The following is a 14690-nucleotide window of genomic DNA, read 5'->3' on the forward strand; positions in this document are numbered from 1 at the left end:
TAATTTAATTCAAATCAATGTCGTTATGGTGCATTTTATGAGCTGTTCTCTGCAAAAGATAAAATATATTTTTGCTTTGAAATATACTGACTAATTTCTGAAGAGGCCTATAATGCATTTTCACAGTTTCATACAATTTGTACAGTTGATGATCAATAGCATGCTTAAGTGTGGACGAAATACCAAGACAGTATTGTTGAAGTACCTCTTTCTGCTTTTTTCCAGCATTCGCCTGCGGCAGTGTGATCCTGGACGGGTTCCACATCGCCACCTACTTTGAGACGCAGATGACAGAAGAATGTAAAAGTCCCATCTTCATCTTCGTTTACGTCATGCATCTCCTCTTCACCTTCGTCCAGACGTTCTTCCTCTTCAAAAACCATAAGGTAACATTACGAAATCATGAAAATAAAAACAAACACAAGGTTACCCTGAAAATTCAAACAAATAAAACCACGAGGAAACCCTGAAAACTCATTTAAAATAAACACCAAGGTAACCCTGACAATTCTTGCAAATAAAACCACGAAGTAACTCTGAAAATTCATACCAATAAAACCACAAGGACACCAGTACACCCTGAAAATTCATAAATTTGAACCCACAAGGTTAACCTGAAAATTCACACAAATAAAAATAAAAGGTAACCCTGAAAATTCATAAAAATAAAACCACAAGGTAACCCTGAAAATTCATACAAATTAAACTACAAGGTAACCCTGAAAATTCATACAAATGAACGCACATGGTTACCCTGAAAATTCATACAAATAAAACCACAAGGTTACCCTAAAATTTATAATGAACCCACGATACCCTGGAAATTCATGAAAATAAAACAAGGCAGTCCTACAAATGCAAATACGTAAATAAAACACAAAGCAACAACACGTGTTTATAAAGTAAATAAATTCAGTGTTCCCACAAGCGTTTATAAAAACAAATACACCAGGTAACGCCAGTCGCTTATATAAATAAATAAATAAACATAGACACATTAGGTAAATCAGAAATACATATCCATAATCTTAATCTAATTGGCTAGCGTTAGGTTAAATATAGCGTTGAAAACGACGATATATTTAGTATACGCTCTAATGTGCTTAACATGCCATTGCCGTAGGAGCCCGTTATTAAATAGGAAACCATTGCCGACCTTTTAGTAAACAACTTACGTTTCTGTTCCATTTAATGAAGGACTGTGTTAAATATGAGATCAATTTGCTGTTATGTTTCCAAGCTTTGATCAAAGAAACTACATGGATCCTACTTTATTTCTATCATATCCGTATCCATGACGATTTACGCCTCTATCCAATTCAGAATAGTGCTGAATTGTGATGATGCTAGCAGATGAGAATTACAAGCGCTGTATTGGCCTGTTGCCATACACACCTGCAGGGAATTACCGAAGAACCGATGATTATTTTGTTTGATGGAAGAAATCATGTCTACAATGATATGCAACATTGCATGCTTCACGTGTAACTATTCACATTCGTGTTTCTAAATGTTCGATTCGCGCATTTTATGACAAAACACGGTCATGACTGCGATGCAGGAGACCGGAAGTGGGCGGTTCTCAGGCATGTAAGCGTCCCATGTCACGGATGACTGGTAATCCAGCACTAAACATTGCTAATGAACGCTGGGAAATCTTCATGAATGCCACTCTTGACATGAATAACGATTACTGGCTCGTAGTACCTTGGCACCGATCTGCTGGATACGTCAGATGATGTTGCTTACAACGCACGCGCACGATGGTGATGATAGTAGAACCTGATTAGCATGTGTCCTAATTGTTTAAAAAAGAGGTCTCAAACAAAAAGTGGTATTCATCATATACAATGCAAATTGAAAACAAAACGTTGATTCCAACTCAAAATTAATGAAGTGAGGAAATGATAAGATGAATGAACCATTTATATGAAGATTGTTGCAATAGTAGAAGAGACAAAGTGATTTGGACGAATAATCCTCATCTGTTTCATCGAAGACTGCTGCCATGTAAATATAGATATCAAAATTAAGCTCTATTAGTCAACGTTCTTCAAGATGGAAGTACAATATTTCCAAAGAAATCATGACTGTTACAAAAACTAACCAATATCTGTGATTTTTTCAATATTTTAATTATCAATCAATAAAATTACCTTCACTGTTAAGATTTGTTTCATCTAAAAAAAATATTGAAAAAAATAGAAATAATAAGTGTCAAAGCGAATTTAGAATTATGTAATATATAGTGAAGATTATTAAGAAGACATTTTAGATTCATGGTTATTACAGAAAACCTGTTCTGTTGCCCGTACCAAACCAATGTGGATTTTAACCTTGGTTTGTTTTGTCAGCGTGAGTAGTAATTCGTATGAGTAACATTCTTTCGTATGGTATTCACTGGCATTTGTATCTAAACAGTGCATTCCAGCGGCGATGGTTGCCAGACCACCGTACCCCTCCCGAACGGAGACGTATCCATGTGTTTATGTAACAGTCGTTCATTGCTCAATTAACGAAATCACATAGACGTTCATCGCTATGCATGGAAATTACTATTGTTATGAAACTTGACTGCAAACAATTTGTTGTCAGGGTATGTATATATATACCAATAAATGCAACTGCTACTCTTAAATCTATGAACGTTGATAATGAATTGTTGAAAAGAAAATAGTTTAAATGACCACGGTAAACGGATCATTCTGATTTGCAAGAATAAATGTTTATTTTTTAACAGCGTCGAAAGAATTGCTGAATGCACGTGTTTATCTCACAGTCTAGATGGTCGTAAATATTTAATATCTTTCAAATATAAAAATGGTTTATAACACAATTTGAGACAAATGGATAAGAACTACGATAAATAATTGAATTACCTTTTCAATAATTGAGTAGTTCAATGCAGACCAAAAGAACCGTTATTTGGCTAAGTGGGGAACAGCAACATACCTCAAGTGGAACCCATTGCGATTTCTCAACTTCAGGAAACGATATATATGTCATAAAAGACCTAAGTTAAGTGAACAAGTATACATGTAATTATGGTAGATACAGATGGTTAAACGATATTATTCAAAACCTGATATTTTCATCATAAAATTTATCCAACCACTTCGAATATAAAAAAAAAATAACCCGCGTGCGATTTGGAAGTCGGCGAAACTGTTTTGTTTTATAAAATTTTGGAGGAAAGACTGCATTGCGTCCTGATATATTCCTATCACTATTAATTGGCTGCACGACAGATTTATACACCATCACAGACGATACGCAATAAACTTAGCTATTTCGGTAAACATCTAATATAATGATTGAAAATGAACCACAAACATTCCCATTATACACATTTCAGGCTATTACATAGTGGCAGGATAATTGGCAATTCACAGTGACTTGTATTTAATGGTATGTTGATGGTGTTTATAAACAACGAGGCGCGTATGGATACGCAATAACGCGTGAACAGTGTAGATTACACCCATTATGATAGATTGACTGATAACGCGAAAAAAAATAGTTCGAAAGTTTCTAAATTACATGATTGTTGTGTTACTACGACATTGTCAAGCCGAGCTCTAGTGTTTTCTTTTGACACTTATAGTATTTCTATATAATTAGGGAAAAGAAACACTCATATAGTCAAAATATTATAAGAAACGAGTTAAAGAAGTGGGTACTTAAACAATGAAGAGGCTGCATCGCTAACAGCGTATTCAATGCTTGTCACAAAAAGGCAGAAATTGGCACCCATGGTATAGAAGTATATCTGACTATATGTAACACTAGCAAACATATAATTATAACAGCGTCGTTAAATCTTTCAAAGCCAAATTTACGTACCAATTAAAGAGATGGAGTATGAGAGAATTTCTCCGGATGTAATTGATTATTTTTTCATTTTGAATTCAAAGGATAAAAAAGAGAAGCTTTAACTTCTGGAGGGTAGTGATTGTGTAAAATATGTAACTTTTGGTAAAAATGTTTTTAAAACATACAACAGTATATTCCTCTATTCACTCGACCATAATTGCTCTTTGTCGTGGATGAAACACATTTATTCTTTTACTTTGAAATATACGTCAAATTGATATTTAAAAAAAATGCATGTTTATTTGATTTGATGTCAACACCACATGCAACATGCATATAAAATGTAATTATTATGTAAAATTTAAATAAACAAAAACACATCAGTAAACATACACGAGTCATATACAGAGGGATCTTATACGTATATGTACAAATACACCGGATGTATTTATCGGCTGTAAATAAAATATTACTATCAACTTCTTCTAGACGCGTGTCAGAAATATCGGTAATCAAGATGATGATGATGTGTTGATAATACTTTGTAAGACATTTTACCAGACGGTAAACAAAGCCCAAACTTATATAACATCGAAGTGTAATCCCAGACATCACACTGTGGCCCTAGAGCCAAGAACTAACATTGTTAGCATGTCAAAAATATATTTACAAATATAAGTCTCATTCGTTGGAAAACCGTGAGAATTTCATAAACAAAAATATTTTTGGGAAGAGTAACAGTACCGTAATTTATATATTTAAAGCTTAAACAAGAAATAACTTTCATTTTGAAAACACGACAAAAAGTTGATGTTCAGCAAACCCAATAATTAAGATGACCAAGCTTTGAGTGATGCAGCATATTTGTACTGGAGGTGTGCATGTGTTGTGTTATCAGACATGCTGGCCGGTATTCCATTGTTCCAGTATATCTAAGACAACTGGTACATACTCTGTACATGAGTAATCTCATAAATTGCAGCATCATCAACACCTCCAGATAAAAATTAGCTAACATAACACGCTGACATGCTTACATTCTGCAAATTAATAATTCTTAGCGATATTTATGTTCATTGTATGAAGACAGTCAAACGGGAATTCGGATATCAACGGAATATGATTTATTTATCACGAGAAATAATAAAAGTAGAAGTAACGCAAGTTCATCGACATTGCAAAAATCCTGTTCATATAAAGATAGGAAAACCCAGTAAAATAGGCAGGAAAATAAAAAGAAAAGAAAAAAAGGTCACAAGCGACTCAAATTCGGCAAAAGATAAGTTAGGTTTGTTTATTATTCCTATTAAAACACAGTAGAAACTCTGCGAGGTCTCCCACACACTAATCACCGCTTGTGAAAATGTACTGCATGATACAGTAGGTCTGTTGTTTGTGAATCTAGAGTAGGAATGGGAATATCTAAATAACCGCTGATAATCATAAAGTATCGTGGTCCCCCATAGAGCAGTAGTTAATTAGTATGTTTATATATAAAACACATGTTATTTAATTTTGATAAAGATTCCGAGTTTATCATTTGGTAGATAAACATAGTTCTCCACACATGGGATATTTTTCTGTCAGGAACTTACTACAGCGTATTCTAAAGCGTACTATGTGACTTTTTATTTAAGTCTGTGAAAATCAGCTATTATGCCTCATGTGGTTCAAAGTTAAATATTCATCACTCTCACAGCAGTTCATTGATTAAAGCGGTCTAATTGTATTTCAAAAATATATGTTATGGTTTATGGGAAAAACATCTTTGTTAGAAAGTACATGAAAAAAACAGTATCACGTAAAATAATTTAAAAAAAAAACTAAAAAAAATGCTTGCTGAGATATATAAATCTCGATATTACAATTTCGTTGAATTAATTAATTAATTAATTAATTACAAACAAACAAATATCTTTCACAAAAATTATTTAATAATATAACATTGTCCACTGCTTCGGTATAAGATTGATGAGGAATAATGAAAAATATAAGAAGGAAATTAATCACCCAACGGTAAATTATTGCTGACTTCATAATGTCTCATTTTATACCTCGTGTTACAAAATTATATTTAAAATATTTATTTAACAAACCAATAATGGGTTATTTTTAAATCATCTTCAAAAATTTACATGGAAGCAACATTCGTCAGTGTAGACACAGCTGCTAGTGGAAAAGATAGCGAAACAAAGCACATCATGACTGGTATCTTTTACCTCCAACGATTTCAATTCACATAATCTAAATTTTAAAATGGCAACTGAATTTCTCCTATCGCCAGAATGTTAAAACTTCTCACGAGTATAGCTGTATGACAGATGGTGCCAAGCATTTGGTATCAGACTTTGGTATGCGTCTAGGAGGCAATGACATGCTAAGATAATTCGTGACATCTTTATTCGACCGTAAACACTTTCTGTTGAAAGGGAAGGTCTGTGTTTCTAGGGGAATAATCTTTAATGTGATAAGATACTTGTGTCAAATATTGAAATATATATGTGTACCCTATGCACTATAAAATGCACCATGTGGTGCTTGGGTTAACGTTAGGCAGACCTGTACTTTTTCAAGCATTCTAACATTGCAGAATGAATGTGTATATATTCCTGTAATACATCAAAGATCCTCAGTGATTGCAGCTCAGGTTGGAATATATGATAAGAACATCTATGCTTTGTGTTCAAGTTTGAAACTGATTTGTTTGTGATCAGTTTCCTGCGTGTTCCAGTTTTTACTACACAAAACCTTATCATTTCTCTCAGATTTATACACAACAATACTACCTTAACTATATCGTAACAACGTAACAAGGTTACTATATTAGACAATTAGAAAGTATTGTCATCAACATATTTATAAAGAACTGCGTCTCCACGAAGTTTTGGCGAAAATCTAAAAACAAAACAACAGAAACGTATTTCAAATATCTACTCCTAACGAACATAACGTAACATAAAAATGCATTTTACTATTCAACGTTGCTAAATATAAACAACAAGGCATTCCACACGTGCTCATACTAGTCTCCATCCCTAGAATCGCCTGTTGATGAAGACAATAAGATTCTTATATTTTCATGTGTCTGGTGTCTAAGCAATTAACTTTAAGTACGATAAGCTGATAGAGGAATGTGTCTGGCAGATTCATTACAGAAAGAAATTGTAGATAGTGTATGTATCGATAGTCTGACAATGTGAAGAATTCTAACAAGTAGACATTACGATAATCTGCATTCTTATTTCAACTTAACGTTATGTATTGAGTAAATACTTTCTTTTAAATATTGTGATTTTGTATTTCATTCGCGTTCATACAGACCGTGCCCCCTTTATACACATTGCAGTTTGAATTTCTGTTGGCATGATCTACATTAAATAGCAACTTATAATGAATTATCAATTAAAGAATTGAGATTTTGATGTGTGCACTTGCCTCTAAACGTGTACTGATCTTACGAAAACCTCTGGTTTTTAGTATTTTTTGGCTTTTAGTTCCACTGATGTCTTCTGATTTACTTTACGCACTGCAATAAAATGTCCATCGGCTTGCTGATATTTTTATGAACATTTTCAACTCTATCATTATAGGGCCTTCTTAGTTCATTTCACCAGATCCTGTACCTCTTGTTTACAAATTTACGCGTCCAGTGTGAAATCACACCGTAATCTATAAAATACATGTTGTAAACACATGTAGCATGACGTGAAAAGAGGCGATAACATTGCTTCTTGTTGCATCTTTTCCCCTTTGCTATATCTGTCATGTTCTGCTCTTGATGGCCTAAATATGCTGACAGTGACTTGAAGGGTAAACTTCATGCCTTTAATGTTTTACCGTTACAGTTGGTGATTGACAAGGCAAAGCCTCTTGTCCGATTTGGAATGATGCACCTGATGGCCACTAACTTGTGCGTTGTCATCGTTACTGCAATCACGGAAACAGCCGAAGATTACCGACAGGATTACTTCAACAACCTGTTGAAATACCAAGAACTCAACAATATAACACCAAGTAAGCTATACCGAACTTTTTAATTTCTTGTTATTTCTGGCTCAGCCATCACGTTTTACTGACAAACTATGCTACATTATATACAAAAATGTAACTGTAATTATTTTGTTTATTTTTATCAATATTGTTCAATCTGAAACGACAGAAAGTAAACAAAAGAAAATATTTAAGAACTGTTAAAATTTATTACAAGAGACTTATGGTTGATTTTAACTATGACGTCTCGATTTACCTTGTGACGATTAACTATTAACTAACCACGTTTTCTTTACTTGTAGAGGATAATATTACTGGAAGCTGCTACAGACAGGAGACACTCGCCCGATCTGCCTCTCCCTACCTCTTCCCCAGTCTTATCATCTACAGTATCATCGCAGCTGGCATCATCTACCGCCTCTACCAGTACATCGGCGTCAGGATCAAGCAGAGGTGGCCCAGTCATACCTCTCTGACCAGCTCTGTACCGGCAGGGGCCGCTGCGATCGACTGTGAAAAGGCCAACAAGGGACTGTTCCTAGGTCTCCTGGTGGCCGTCCTCACTCTCATCGCCATGGCAATCTTCTTTGTGTTCGACACGAGGGTAGAATCACCTGATAACGCAATTAAAGTCTTCTTCACCACAGAGATCATCCTGATGGTCATCACAAGTGTCGGCATTGTCTGGGGATACATGCGTCTGTCAATCCTGAAGTTCCTCAAGACCATCTTCTTCTCAGTTGATTCGGTATTGTTGCTTGTGGCGCTATCAGGGTCTTACATCTACCTGTGTTTTACACTGATCTCTGTTTTCTCCTTCTGCTCCGAAATGGGGACGGATACCATCAAAGGTATCCTCAGCCTTGTCACGATCGCCCTAGCCATTTGCCAGATCACTCTTCAGACCGTCTTCATCCTCGATGGCCTCTGTCGTTGTGCTGAGAATGACGAACAGATGATGGCCAAGCCCGGTCGGGCGGTCGTTACCTTCCTTCTCATCTGTAACCTTGCCATGTGGATTGTCAGTATGTTCGAGATGAAGAAGACAAAGGTGGTCGAAATGCATGAAAATTTCTACGGAATTCTGGCATGGAATATCATCAACCATCTTTGTGTTCCTCTACTTATCTTCTTTAGGTTTCATTCAGCCATCTGTCTATCCAAAATATGGTACAATGCCTACCAGAAGGAAAAGATACCATAAAGCCTTAATATGTGGAACCTTGGATTATTTTTGACAATCCTTGTCTTGTGAGAATATCAGGCAGCTCTACAACTGTTGATTGGAATATCTCTTATAGACCACTCGTGTTGTGGTGGCGTGTATTTCCAAAAAGCAGGGATCAAAATGAAATGTGGAATCCATAATCCCCAACTGCCTTTTGAGATTAAGAACTTCAACAATAAGCACAACTGTATCATATGTATTGTCAAAGTTGTGCTTGTGAATGTCTTCACACGTGAATTTTCGCTAATGACACTTTGTGTTACACAAGTGATGTGACGCCTAATGGGTGCAATGACGTCTGTGTTGCAATGCTCAACAATTTTGGATGTATTATTCAGTATAAAATAATTTATGCATAAACGACTGTTTCCACAGGTCGCTTAAGGCAACGTGGAATTATGGGATATATATATACGGAGGATTATGAACGGTGCAACATTGGGGAATCTCAGAATGTTCGAACTACAATTTACCTTGTAGATTTGTTCGAAGTGAAAAGCAACTCCAGACACGTGGATATGGATTTTATGCTGTTTCCGTTGTATGAAAAACGTATTGGACCTACAAAGGATTTTAAATGCTGTTGAGATGCATTATTTCCATAGCACAAATGATTCTTAAGGGATTACGTGTTTCGCCATGAAGATATGGACGAATGCTGTAGATATCGTGGTGATGAAGTGTTGATCAACATCTAGCCAATGTCGTTACGATAATGTCGTCACAACATGGACATTTCGTGTCAATATACGAATGTGTCAATGAAATATTGTAGGAATACTTTATAATGATTGTCACGTGTCCATTCTGTGGCATTGTGACGTCAATACGTTCTGCTTTAGACGGTTTATCGACATATATTTACACATATTTGCCATTTCTGACATTGTGTTCACAAATTATTGACAATGTGCTCACACATTGTTGACATTGTGTTCACACATTGTTGACTTTGTGCTCACACTTTGTTGACATTGTGCTCACACATTTTAACACTGTGTTCACACATTGTTGACGTTGTGCTCACACTTTGTTGAAATTGTGCTTGCATATAGTTGGCATTGTGCTTACACATTTTAACACTGTGTTCACATATTGTTGACATTGTGCTCACACATTGTTGACGTTGTACTCACACATTGTTAACATTGTGTTCACACATTGTTGACTTTGTGCTCACACATTGTTGACGTTGTGCTCACACATTGTGAACATGGTTGTAGGGACCAGGTGTAATATCCGTCGTCTGATTAATTCACCAGCACACAGATCACATCCTCTCTTCAGAAAAGTAGGAATTTAAGTCTTAAAATGCTTCATATGTCATTGTGCGTGTGTGTATTATACGAATGCATTTGTCTCCGTTCGGATGCAAGTTGAATCAGAATATATTTATATTTATTTCTAACTTATCCCTAATTGATATATTTTAGAACTGAATATTTTCAAAATCTTTGATATCGATATTGATAAGAGAGACTACCGAACACGTTGAATAAGTGTATATTATATAAGGAAAAATAAACAAATTGAGGACAAGATTGTCTTTTCATTAAATCTCGAGACTGCAATGATTTCCAATTGATAACATTTCTTTATCAACTAATATTGCGTTTTTTTCATCTAATTTCTGAAAGTAATTCATATTGTCGAAACCTTTTGCAATTTTTTCTTTAAATAACTTGCTCGCGGATATTTTATCCTTACTAATGAGACACCAGGTACGTAATGTTTTCGTTACACACCTGAAAAAAGTAGTTGTATTCAAGACCCACGGGGTAAATATCCATGTGGATAAATACCTCGTAAAATGATAATTATTTATACAAATCTTTCAAGTGATATGAAGCTCTGGAGGTATCTTTGATAATGATTTTTATCACAAAGAAGTCATGTTCATAAGAGCGTTTATCGATTATCGATTACTAGGGTAGAATATAAATTTACTTCATTTCGGTTTCATTCTGTTCTATTCATTTCAGCATACTGTATATTTTGAAATATTCGCGGGGATTTAATTTCGCTACATTCTTTCTTTAGATATATCGCGAAATTAAGATACAAGGCAAAATTAGAATTAACATAAAAACAGAGAAGTGTTTGCTACATAATGTTTACAAGGCATGATTGTGCGAAATATAATATCCGCGAACTAACTAGCTTCGACTGGCATAACCGCGAAAAAAGCTCTGCGAATTTTAACAAATATACAGTATGCTGAAAAAACCGTGAAAGATTCCATGTCTAAATTCATCTTTGTAGTATCAACCCATCATGTGTAATTCATGATATGACGTCGAGGGACCTACAGTTCCGACAAATCTGGAAGATCTGGAATTACTGCTTGTCTCTTTTCTTTTTCTTTTTCTTTTTGAGTGCTATATGTTCCTTGTACCTTGGGATCAATTTGTCCTACAAACTTGGTTTTATCGTAATTCGTTAAAAGTCTCAATTTTCACTCGTTAATGTGTATGCATTATTGTACATAACAATAGATCATTAATTTATTTATTGAATAGACATAGAAAACGTCCAGGACGTGCCTTAAATAATTAATATCATCATATTAATTTAGTTGTCATAATTAATTAATGATTTGATATCCAGTATGTTTTTACTAATTGAAAACAATTATTTCATCTTATAACTGGAATCTATCTCTTTACATATGATAATCTGGTAACAACATCTGTATATATTTGTTAAGTACAGCAAATAACAGCATGAAATAGTTGGGTTCCCAATCCACAACTAGACCATTGATATCGGATGTTTGGGAATTGAGAAAAAGAAAATATCTGTATTAATGAATTTGTTTATTTGCTGGGCTTATCGTCCCGTGAACAGAGTCATTTCAAGACAGTGCCTCCCTGTAGTAGTTGGTGATTATCTCATTAAATGATATGGAGACCCGTCGTATGCCATCCAGAGCAATTACAGTAAAATGTCTTGCTCAAGGACACAAACACGACACTACCGACCGGTTCGGTTCTCAGAATCCTTATAAACACAAACCGGCATGGGTAGGGAGCGTCGAATGGATCTTGACTTGGACTTGAGTGTGACTCTGTATTCGGACCGGATTACCGAATCTGCATTGTTTATGATTCGAATTATAGAAATTTTCAAAGTATGAATGTTCAATGAAAATTACTTTGATTTGGTGCTATACTTGTCGCATATAAGGATTTTTTCTTCATGTCCTGGCAAGATATCTCTCAAAATATTGGTATTCCAAGACGAGGTATTTTGATATATATTTATATATATTTACATATAAAACATTTATAGGTATATATTTATGTACATTTGTATTGTACATACATTAATAGATGTAGAACAGTCCGTCTTACCTCTGTTGTCCAATGTAAGGATCCCTTTTTCCGTTAGGTGAACTGTTTTCAAATCAAGCATTTAAATGAAGTCATAAAACGTAACGGCATATGAAACTAGATGTACAATGGACTACATTCAAAGCAGTGTTTTGTGGTTTCTTGATTACAGAACCCACGTTTTGTATTTTTGTATGACAGCGAATATCGCTTACCTGTAAAATCACAGGTTTTGTATGTTTTTGTAATTTGTAATTTTTTCATATACGAATGAGAAACTATCACGTAAAAAAGCATTTCACAAAAGTTCTTCAAGCTATATTTTCATATCAATTGCTAAGCGTTTAGAATTGACATTTTATGCCATCGAGTGATGTTTCCTGTTTTGATAATTGCTTTCTGTGTTTTTCTTTGATAGAACCATGATGATTTTTAAAGGACAAAGATTTAAAATAGTATTTCCTGGAGACATAATCTCTTATACCTTCTTAAGAGATCCTTATGGAAAATAGTCTATGCAACTTTGAACATTGGCACAAAAGGGGCAATATTGTAAAATATGTATGTTATGTGTAATTATGAAAAAATATGCATAGGTAGACTTTTTGTAGAAATAAAGTATTTATACCATAGACGTGGTTTTAATTTGTATGTTATAACTATGATACTGTATGCTTCCTTGATATGCATTTGTAAGTCCCTTACTGATAAAACCGAAGGGACTATAAGTTTCCTCTTCGTCCGCCTTGTACATACGTATGTACGTTACGCCAAAATTTGTCATCGATCTAGCGGCTTCATTCCTTGAGGACTTTTGATAAAACGGACAAGTTGGAAGTTTTTTTTTGTTTTTTTTTCCAAAGACAAGGTCACTGTTACTATTTTTAGCGAGGCCGGTAGGGGAGAGAATGCTAAACTAAGATAAGCGTTAACATATGCACGTGTATTTATATCTCTTCAAAATATGACGGACAAGTTAAAAAAAAAAAAAGTTCCTGAGATATCACAGAAGTGGATAAAAATAATCAATGAATTCTAGGACAAAAATATGAACATGTACTCGCCGAAATAAAAGTGTAGAAACACACGACAGTGTGATCCGAAATAGCATTTTGAAAACTGAAAAGTAATTCTGGCGTTCTGTAATATAACATGGAAATTTAAAATGGAAACCACACAGATTGTAATTAGCACAATAATGCATTTACATGAAAAAAATTGCTTATTGAAATTGAACGTACGGACGACAGGCACCAAGTACACGCCAACTCACATCAACTCAAAATCCCGACAGGCGGACGACAAAAATCACACCAACTCACACTTCGCCCACACTTCATCTTTATTCTGAAAGCGTCACAACTCATATTAGGATATCGTCGTAAAGAAACGCCATCGTTTTATTTGCATATGTCAAATAATTCAAAGCCTCATGCTTATCCTTAAGTATGTAAACAATGGTTATATATATATATTACATAATAAAGTGAGCAATATAATTTGGTTTATTTTTTTGGTATAAAGGTAAAAACAAGAATATTTCTTATCGCTTGTAACAATTTTCTTAAATCACCATCACAAGAAACTAAGAAAAATATAAACAACATGTTATACTGTACACCTTATTCAACAAAATGCTGACTCTTAACTCAGCGTTCATTTTCATTAACATACCGACACATTTTAAATGTCAATTTCTCCCGTATGGCGCGTATCAACACTTATCTTTTTTATATCTACTGATATATTGCGTTTCCAAGTCGTGAATGATTTGTCTTTAGTTCCGAAAATAATTTCAAGTATCACAGCCCAAGTGCTTGAAGATACAGCCGTGAACCGCTGCTGCCATGATACAGGTCAGAATTTATTAATGGAGGAAGTGAAATTGGAAGCACTCATGCACCTTGTTGCACCCAATGGATACCTGTCTGGTACAGGATACACGCCAGACATAGTATTTCAATTTTAAAAGTTAAATAAACATTAATGATCGTTCAATCCATCCATTAGCTATCACAGCGATCTATCAATTTTTAATTAGATAAGAGTACAAAAGGCGAACACAAGTGAATGTCTGTTTTAAATAGGAATTGAGCAATGCGTTACATAGTTAATGGTCTATTAATGGTTAAAATCAAACTAAATCCTACAGTTGTCGTATCGTATTCCATATTCACTCGTGATGTTTCTTTGGTCGAAGTGAGACCAAAGAAGAATTACGAGTGAATAGGGAATAGGATACGGAGCACAGGATGTGACGATCATTAGAAAGCAGAAGGAATAGTGTGTTAGAAAAGCGATCAACCTACGTCGATAGGACCAGATAT

General features: G+C 34.7%; 1 protein-coding gene across 4 annotated transcripts in view; it reads left to right on the forward strand.

Moving 5' to 3' along the window:
• The window catches only part of LOC117329734 (proton channel OtopLc-like), a 29722-nt gene extending 16727 nt beyond the window's left edge, over nucleotides 1-12995 (forward strand). For all 4 annotated transcript variants that reach the window (XM_033887828.1, XM_033887831.1, XM_033887829.1 and 1 more), the window contains 3 exons: nucleotides 226-386; nucleotides 7659-7827; nucleotides 8106-12995. In XM_033887828.1, coding sequence (XP_033743719.1) covers nucleotides 226-386; nucleotides 7659-7827; nucleotides 8106-9007 — 1232 coding nt within the window. In that variant the 3' untranslated portion in view covers nucleotides 9008-12995. The remainder of the gene's footprint in view (nucleotides 1-225; nucleotides 387-7658; nucleotides 7828-8105) is intronic.
• The last annotated feature ends 1695 nt before the right edge of the window (nucleotides 12996-14690 follow it).

The sequence above is a fragment of the Pecten maximus genome, chromosome 6 (genome assembly GCF_902652985.1).
Source record: "Pecten maximus chromosome 6, xPecMax1.1, whole genome shotgun sequence".
NCBI classification, from domain to species: Eukaryota; Metazoa; Mollusca; class Bivalvia; order Pectinida; family Pectinidae; genus Pecten; species Pecten maximus.